General features: G+C 41.6%; 1 protein-coding gene across 12 annotated transcripts in view; it reads left to right on the plus strand.

The window, feature by feature from the left end:
- The window catches only part of LOC147027283 (uncharacterized), a 171,395-nt gene that overhangs the window by 102,539 nt on the left and 58,856 nt on the right, over positions 1 to 10,000 (plus strand). For 8 of the 12 annotated variants that reach the window (XR_015058768.1, XR_015058764.1, XR_015058762.1 and 5 more), the window contains exons 11-12: positions 2,132 to 2,192; positions 8,310 to 8,455. Coding sequence is in view for 4 of the 12 variants with exons in the window: in XM_085883544.1 (XP_085739670.1) it covers positions 2,132 to 2,192 (61 nt within the window). In the remaining 8 variants the exon portion in view is untranslated. The remainder of the gene's footprint in view (positions 1 to 2,131; positions 2,193 to 8,309; positions 8,456 to 10,000) is intronic. The other 4 variants (XM_085883544.1, XM_085883545.1, XM_085883546.1 and 1 more) reach the window with 1 other exon arrangement.

Raw genomic sequence — 10,000 nt, forward strand, 5'->3', positions numbered from 1 at the left:
ATAAAACACAACACTCATCGCCTTTAACATGTATATATATACCGAGTGCAGTGGCGTGCGCCTGTAATCCGGCGACACGGAGGCTTGGGTTGGAGGATTGCCTGAGGACGGGAGCTCTGCGCTGGGCCGTGCTATGAGAGGGTGTAGGGCAGCCCGGAATCATGGTGAAACACAATCTTTATCCCTGTGTCTTAAGACACGACCAGGGTTGCGTCAGGAAGGGCATCCGGCGTAAAACCTGTGCCAAATCAGTATGCGGATCATAGCGGATGATCCGCTGTGGCGACCCCGAACGGGAGCAGCCGAAAGAAGAAGAAGATTTATATATCTACTGTATAAATGGCAGTCCTTCTGTCTGTCTGTCTGTCTGTCTGTCTGTCTCTTTGTTTGTAACCAATCAGCTCCCCGACCAGTGAACCGATCTTGATGAAATTTTGCACACATATAGACCTAACATTCACCTCCAGGATGTGCTCAGTGGCTTTCCATAAAAATGAAAACAAAAATATACATATATATATTAAAAAAAAAAATTCCTTTAAAAAAAATGGCTTTCGAACAGTGCGCCGGCGTATTAATCGTAACAAAAGGCTTCATGGTTAAAAACGCTAGGGTTTTTTGAAATACAAAATGTTCGTGTTCGTTGACTTTTTACAAATACACATTGTCCTCCTGTTATTTGAATTCTCGAACTGCACGCACACGGCAACTGCTAACTGCTGATAGATATGGTCATGAAAGAGCCAGGCAAGCGGAGTCAGCTCCAGAGAGAGAGAGAGAGAGAGAGACAGAGAGACAGAGAGAGAGAGAGAGAGAGAGAGAGAGAGAGAGAGAGAGAGAGAGAGAGAGAGAGAGAGAGAGAGAGAGAGAGAGAGAGAGAGAGAGAGAGAGAGAGAGAGAGAGAGAGAGAGAGTCGTCTTACTGCTGTAATATCTGCTCATGAACGAGCGAGGCAAGCAGCGTTGGCTGCAGAGAGAGAGAGCGTCGCTCAACTCCAAATAGAGCGTCACAACGACGGGTGAGAGAAGCACAAAACTCACGTTCCAGCTTTCTAGGTCCGGGATTTGGCAGGACATCAAGGACAGTTGCCACTGCTGCTAGAAACATTGAGTGGCTCAAGGCCGCCTTCAACTATGACCTCTCTGAGGATTACGGCAGCATAAAGCCTTCCTTCCATAAATCTGAGGAATAAGAGAAGCCTTCCTAATTTTCTCCATGCAACTAATGCTTCAGTCTAACTGGCGTGAGGAAAATAGGGCAAATTTCCCGGTTATTACCGGGTACTTCACCTTGTGTGTGTGTGTGTGTGTGTGTATATATATGTATATATATATGTATATATATATGTATATATATATATATATATATATATTTATACACATATATAAACACTTATCAGCAGTAGTAATTTTGATGAAAAAGACAATGCTTGTGGGATGTCAAATACCCAGGATAACCTGTTTTGAGGACCCGCGATAACTTTCTGAGACGCTACGATAACCGTGTTTGAGGTTCCAGGATAACTGCATCTGATCACAAGTCTAACCATATTTGGGGTGCCTCGATAACCATGTGCGGAATCCTGAGAGAACCATGCTCGGGCTCCCGGAATAATTGCGCACAGTCGCACAGATGATAACACATTGGATCCCGGGATGGATACCCACACACGGAGTCCCAGGACAGAATACTCGCACACGGGGAACCGGATACCCCTGCATGGGGTGCCAGAATTGGAGACCCTTGCATGGGGTCCCAGAATGAGAAACCCATGCATGGAGTCCCAGGACACCCACATACCAAAAAGAATTGCAGAAACTGCTTGCCTTTCAGAGAACTCTAATGGCAGATCTCACACCTTCACTTCAATTTCATACCTTTGCTTCCTTGAGTGTTGAGTTGGGAAATTTGACAGGTGGATGGGGAGGAAAAGGAGAGGAAGATTGAGGACAGAGATTATTGAGAGTGAATGAATGAAGGGATAATAATAGAGTATGGTGCGGCGTATGGGAGGTGACTGAAAATTTCACAATTCTGTGTTTGTACTTTCCATTTCTTTTAGTTTTGTCATCTATAATGCTTGCTCAGATATATGTTGTTCTGTTGTGGAAATTTCTATTTTCCTTTTTAGTCCTCGTCTGAAACTGAGCAAAACGACACCAGCACTGAAAGTCCGGTGAACAAAAGCAAAGGTAGGACAAATTTTTGGCTTTTTTGCAAAGGTCTTAATGAATTTGTAGGTGGTCAGGATCTTTAATCTTGGTAAGCGAGTTTAAACCATTGTAATAAACTTGTCTTTCTAGAATTAATTGCAATGGAAACAGCAGTCAAATATTTCCAACTTTGGAACAGTGGCTTAATGGTTGGAGCGTCCGCTCTGAGTCTGGGAGGTCATTGGTTCAAACCCTGGCCGAGTCATACCAAAGACCTTTGCAATGGAACTGGTTGCTTCCTTGTTTGATGTTCAAGGCCCGGTCACACCTTGACGTTTTAGCCAACGTATGCCGATTTTTGAATTATTTTTCTAAAACGCTGGCACACGTTGAATACGTTATGGGTAAGTTTTGATAACATTGAGATCACGCTGAAAAACTGCCATACGTCGTTGTACGCTGGCTTTAAACGTTGTACTTTTTGGTTGTCCTCAAATTTTTTCACGCTTGAAATTTCACGACGTATGCCGGCGTATGACTCACACGTTCCGCTACGCTGGCCACAAGTTGTATGCACGGTCTGCGATCGTTGACAGACGTCAACACATGCTACTTGTAAGTTAATCATAAGTTGAGACACGCCGAGGTAATGTTTAGCGTACCCGAAACTTATTTCTAACCTATGATTAATGTGTTGTTGGCACGTTACGTGATCGTTGCCACACGTCGACAGACGTTACTTTTAAGTTACTCATAGGCTGAAAGACGTCGGTATAATGGATCGTCCTTGCGTCAGCATCCACGGCCACGGCCCGGACACTTATTTGCAGCATTCTTCAAACTTTTCTTTGGCATGACGAGGATGTTCAGACTTCGATGTCTAGCTTGGCTATGATTCCAATTGTCCATCGGCAGCGTCTATTTAAAATAGTCGAGTTTGAGCGTTTTAACACGTTCAGAAGAAATGCTTCAAATTTCCAAACCCCAGCGTCAAAAAACAAAGGCGAGTGACAGCAATTTAAATCGTTCATTGTAAACAATGAAAATAGTTGAGTGGTACCGTTTAAAAGTCGTTGAGTGTAAAAAAAATCCAATTGTTGAGCGCAAGCGTCTACTTTCAATAGTGGAGATGCAGCCATTTAAATCGTTGAGTGGCAGCCTATGAATAGCAAACCCTACGTCACTGGCAAAGATAAACTGCCGCACGATATGGATAAGTTAGGCTATCGTTGGGCATAGTTTGTGAACGCCGGCTTCACGATAATTATTCGTTGGTATATCGTATCTATAAGTAATCAAAGCGCTCTATGCACAATATTAGTTCATTGTGCATTTGTCCAACCCGTTATGAATAGACCGAAATCGTAAAAACAAGCTATAGCTCATTGTTGAAAAAGCCCCATAAAAAATTAGCCGCGAAGAAGTGCGAATAATGGTTAAAAGATGTCTCCTACCCGTGGACACGGGGACGCAAGGACGATCCATCATAACCCACACCCTCCCCCTCACACTCACCTACTACTGCCAACATGAACAAACTACTTCTAATACTGATACTAATACTGGTACTGATACTGATACTGTTACTGCTGACATGGACATCGACTCAAAAAGGACTCGAAAACACTGTTGGGTTCCCCTTTTATGAGCAGCATTTTTATATACCAATTCCCAAAACCGCTGGGAACACGTCTTTATATGGCAGTTGTAAGCTAGAAACACGTTCATTTATTTATTTTTTTGTCGACCTGAAGACGTCATTGGAATACGTCTACATACGTCGATGTGTGTTGGGACTACGTAAAGAATTGGTTCAAAGCACGTCAAACATAAGTTAGAAATAAGTTTCGCGTAAAAAAGACATTACCGTGACGTGTTTCGACTTATGATTAGCTTATAAGTAGCCTTTGTGGACGTGTGTAAGCATCCACATATCGTGTGTAAAACTTATCCCCATCGCATGCGGAACGTGCGTCATACGCCGAGTACGTCGTAAAATTTTGAACATGTTTAAAATTTCTTCACGTACTCTACTTACTACGACGTATGATAGCGTACTTTAGCATTCTACTCACGTATACCAAACTTACTCATACCGTATTTGACGTGCCCCAACGTTTTAGACACATTTTTCTTAGGTCGGCATACGCTGGCAAGATCGCCAAGGTGTGACCGCGATGTTGACACTTCCATTTCTACGGCAGTTATGATTCGAATCGTTGTGCGTCAGCCTTTTAATAGGCTACGTCACGACATCGTCGGCGATGTGTGCAACGCGCTATGCCTAATTTAGACTATCGTTGGGCATCGGTTGTGTAGGCCGACAACAGGTTCAGCATTCGTTGGTATAAGTTATCTATAACACAACGAAACGTTCTGTGTCCGTTACCAATGCGTTCTACATCAGACCAAGTCGCTATGAATACGTCCGAATCTTTAAAAACAAAAAACATCAAAAGTTCAACGTAAGCCAGCGTTTTGCATACATTTTAATCTGGCTAAAACGTCAAGGTGTGACCGGGCCTTCAGCATTTAAAAGGATAGAGCACAGACAAACGATGCTGGGAAGGCAATGGAAAACCACCCAGGATAACCCTTGCCAAGAAACTACTTTGGCAACACCAACACTCTGTAAAGAATGTGAAACATCAAGTCAAAAGAAAAATAGGAAAAGCATCCATTCATCTATCACACTTCATTCTTAAGACCCCTGTTGTCACATAATAATAAAAAATGGAACAATTGGAAAGCTAATAATCGATGTACTTGATTAGAAAGTGAATAATTGATTTACTTGGAACAAAAATTTGTGTCCATTTCATCATAAGAATCCATCCATCCATTGGGACCATACTCTGTGCAGAGCATTGATGCTGCCGAAGCAGTGTCCTTGGCTGTTAGCTCCAATCCTGCACAAGTCACTACTCCAACACAGAATACCAGTGAGCCAGCACTCATTTTGCCAACATTAGAAGGATGACAGGCTTAGTCAACTCCACCTGGAATTAATTAAACAGCCAAATGGTATTTGAACTCAGGATCTTACAATCCCAAGCCCATCACTCAAACCATGAAGCCAACACCAGGTACATACTTGTACCAAGTTTTATTTAAATAACTTCAGCTGTTCTCAAATATCTCATTTTTACCTAACATGACCTTTGACCTTTGAACTCTTGACCCCATAATGTAATCTATTTATATATGCGTCATGACATATACTTGTACCATGTTTGATGATAAACCCTTCAGGCGTTCTCAAGTTATCCCGGGAAAGAAAACGTATCACTGATTCTGACCTTTGACCTTTGACACCACCTTTTAATCAGTTCATTTTTTTTCTAATCAGTTAAATCATAAGAATTCCTGTATGAAAAACCCATCTTTCTGGGATTGAGTGAATGTGGCTCTTCATGTTGTTCCACACACATTGGATGAATAATGTTGCTGTGTATTTTGATTTTAAAAAAATTTGTGTGTGTGCGTGATCATCCTCAAAGTTATTGTGATGCACGTATGTCGTGTATAATCGATGTGAAGAATTTCGTAATACTTATACTGCTTTGTCTAACAGTCTGAGGCAGAATACCTGTGAACATAATTCTCAGAGTTGAGTCAAAAAGCTGAAATTAGTGATTCGAAAATTTGTTGCCAGTTAAGTACTCGACACCGATCATTCAATAAAAGATGTAAAACCGATCACTCAATAAAAGATGTAAACAAAAATGAATTCATCAACCAGGAATGAGACAGCCAAACAAAATATTGATTGAGAAAATTGAGTTTAAATTATGGCCGAATCACAACTTGCATTCATTTTCCATTGGATGATGAAATGGCATAAAAACGATTTCACACCAAAATCGATTGTTTGTGGTTGAGATAGAAGAGCAAAGAGGAAGGAAATTGTGAATTTAAGCGAGTATAAACCATGGTGTGTGAACTAAAATTGCCGATTAATGGGGGCTATTACACATAAAGTGAGATGAATCACTCCTATCCACATTATATCAGGTCATAGAAGAACAAGAACAGCCCAGCCGTACCCATCTTTTTCTTTTTTGTATACAATGTCAAGGCTCGTACAAGAGCTAACACACAAAAAGTACGAGGGGAGCAGGAGACAAGAGGTGCGTGAGAGGGAAGGACAAAACACTGGGGAACAGAGACATGAGGAGATCTGTGCAATGGAGAAGGATGGGGCAGGGATACACGGGGTAAACAAGATGGACACGACAAAGACTTTCATGTCCTCACATGACAGGGACTTTCAGGAAGGAATGCAGGTAATTTGAAGGATGTGTGTTTGGAGTGGATTAACAGGGTTAGAAAAGATAGTGGTTTTGGATGGGGGAAGATAAGAGATGGTGGTGAACGGCTGTTTTGAAGGCCTGGAGGGAATAGTGGGATTGAAGAGAGTGTGGGAGTTTATTCCAAAGGTGGGAAAAAAGAGTGAAGGTGAGCAGTGATTATTGATTTTGATAGCTTTACCAGAAGGGGATTGCTGGCGGACCTTGAGTGCCCTGCGGAAATATGGGAGGGACATATCGCAGACGGGGGGGTGGGCGGCAACGCTGGAGAGGAGATGGCAGAAGATAGAAAGAAGAGCGACCTGCCTGCGGTGAGAGAGAGACACCCAAAGACTCAGCAGACGTCTTTTGCGGAAGGTTCTTGGCAGGTGAGAGAGGTACCCACAGCAAGCTTGCTGGCATGATGACAATTGAAGTCACCACATTTGAGGAAGATAGAGTTGGGATGAGAGGATGGAAGTTGGTCCATGTTTTTGGAGTGGGAGATGTAAATGGAGTCATCACTGTTAGGTGGGCAGTACAACACACAAACACGAACATGAAGTGGGAGTGCAGGGAAGCCGTTGCCAGAGGTATTTCTGGGGGTGTGGGGGAGTGAGGGCAGTGCAATAAGCATGAAGAGTCTGGTTTGTCAGTGGCGATCTGTATGGAAAGATCTATCAGGTTTGAGCGAAGGCCCCGGATGTTTGACGTCTACACTGTTGAAGAATAGCGAGGAGAGGAGGGGTGAGCATCTTCAGAAGCATATGGTTGCCGAGCAGTTTTACCTTGGCTCTGGGGACACAATCCTGGAAAGGTCAGCACTCCGATGCAGGGGACTCAAATTTCTCATTCTTGCACTCATTTTGCTGACCTTGGAAGGATGACAAACTAAATCAACTCTCCTGATGTTATTTTAACGTCACAACAGGGAAACCAACTCAGGACACTTGAGAAGATCTTAAGCCAGCCATCATAACCATTAAGCCAACACCAAGCTTTTTATGGGGAGATGGAACTGAATAAAATTCTAATCTTTTACATCTGAAAGAAAATCTTAATTGATGCTTTATTTCCCTTTGATTAAAGAAGCCAAAAGGAACTTGCTTAACGATTCCAGCACCAGCGGTGAAAGTGTCGGCCTGTATTTTCATTTGGTAAATGCATTTTAATCCTTTTCTGTTTTTCTTCACAAGTCTGCATTTATAACAAGATCTGCACTGCTGTTGAATGAGTCCAAATGTAATTACCTTTGCCAATAGTGATGTTGTTAGGGTGTATAATGATTGGTGAAAGGTTACATTGGCTGTTTTGATTCCAGAACAGACAAGATCCTTGTGAATAAATCAATATGATGTTTCTCATTGTGGTTTGATTGCAAATTGCACCATTCTTTGGATGACCATGAAATATCTTCAGAAAGTCAGGAATCCAATGATCTGTGTCGATCGACACAGATTGTCCAATAAATATTGTGTCATATTGTACAATAGTCCAATTTCAGAGAGGTCAGAGTCCAATAAGTATTGTTTTGCCAAAACTTTCGAGGTCAGGCACTCGCATTTAAATTTCAGTTTTGGATCAACCAAATGTGTTGGAGAATGTTGAGAATTTTAAAAATGCAAACAATTTCCAGATTCTTGTTGTGTTGATGCTAAACTTGTACAAAGCAATACTTTGTGATCCATACCAGCTTACTTATGAAGATTAGATTCACAAGTGTCTCATGACAAATAAAATGTTTTATTCTTTCTTTTGTAAAATAATTAGTATCTTCCGTTTTGTATTTTTAATACAGTTTTGATAATTTTTTTCCTGTGAGCAAAGTCTTCTCCACTTCAACATTACCTTATGTGTGCGTGTGTAGTGAAATCATTGAAGCAACGCTGTTGCATCAAGGGTTTGAGAAAGAAGATGGCAACACTGTTCAGCCGAAAAAGTTCTTCCTCAGAAGACGGCCATTGTGATTAGACTGATGGAGGGCTTCTTGGGCCATTCACTTAATTGTGAAATGTAAGCGTCTTCAACCAAAACTTTTGCACATTGTCATTCCCCTTTCCTTCCCCTCCCTCTTCTGACCCCTCTTGCTTTTTTAGGTCATTTCTACCGAGATGACCTAATAAAGCCGGACCGAATGTCCGTCCATACGTCCGTCCGTCCGTACGTCCGTCAACAATTTTTCTTTCCAATCTTGATGAAACTTAGTATGTGGGTCGAGGTAGATGAGTGTTGCACAACGATATAACTTTTGTCCGGGTTCAAGGTCAGGGACGAGGTCACGAGGTCACGTAAGTTATAAAAATCGCCATTTCCAAAACCTATCTCATCTGCCATTCTAAAATATATTCGGCAACTGTTTATTGATTATGATAGTAAAAAATATTATCTTGTATCTCACCGGACAGATTTTTGAATTTCCTTCCCGTTTGATCGTCACGTGATCTGGAAGATGGCCAAAAACGCCGATGCGATTCGCAAAGAAGGAAGGAAGGAGAAATGAAATATAAATATAAAACACTCTTTTAGCCTTTTATATTTATACATTTTCCGCCAAAGGTGCAAAAGTTTCAAAACCCGAAATGTAAACTTAGGCATTTATTTTCAAAATATAATTTCGTGCGCGCGCACCAAAATTCCGAATCATCTTTAACCAAACTGCGTAGTAGAACTGCGCAGTAGTCCGGTCATGGCGTCTGAGCAGTGGCCAGCGTGGTTCAGATTGACTGTGGTTTCTGGGGCGAAGGTGATTGTTAAGAAGTATGTCGGTGGTATAAATTTGAGTGACTGTATTGGTGATTTAATCACGCAACATCTTGACAACGAATATTCTGGCCGAACGATTGCATCAATTCAGTGCATCAGCAGGGATAATTCGCAGGCTCCTCTCGACCGTGCCGATATCCAACATAATCACCGGCGGACATAGGGCTGCAGGCTGTGGGGCGAGGCCACGGATCCCGGATGATGGGAGAAGTGATAAATTATGCTACATGCTTCGGGCTTTCTGATTAATTTCTCAATGAGTACATTCCATAATTAATGAATTAATAATTAATGAATCTGGCATGCAAAATGTTTTTTCATACCTGACATGTCACTTTGTGCAATGTCATGAAACTTCTGTGGAATTAATAATCAATGAATTTGCTGTCTCTCACGATTTTTCAAACCTCAGTATCTCTATAAATACTTGACCAATTTTCATTCTGAAAGTTGCATTATAATCAGTGAAGAATAATCTGCAGGATTATCATAATCTCTGAGACCAAAGCCTACTTTTTCGTTTTTTTTCTACAACCGGAAGTGAAATGTTCCCAGAGAGTGGACGGACCGGAAAACCACGTATTGCACTGACTGATGATTCTGATGTGTTAATCCGGGTACGAAATGAACAATACATATTTATTAATTATGTTATTATAAGTATTATCCTAGTGTATCTCTGTGAACTGTTTCAATCTAAACGGTTAGTTTAGACTGTTTCGCGGTTACCTGAACTGAACATTGAGAACTTGTGGTATTATAGAGATGACCGTCACCCCCAAACGGGGGTAATTT

The sequence above is a fragment of the Eptatretus burgeri genome, chromosome 5, assembly GCF_056783735.1.
Source record: "Eptatretus burgeri isolate ZD-2024b chromosome 5, Ebu_testis_v1, whole genome shotgun sequence".
Classification (NCBI taxonomy): Eukaryota; Metazoa; Chordata; class Myxini; order Myxiniformes; family Myxinidae; genus Eptatretus; species Eptatretus burgeri.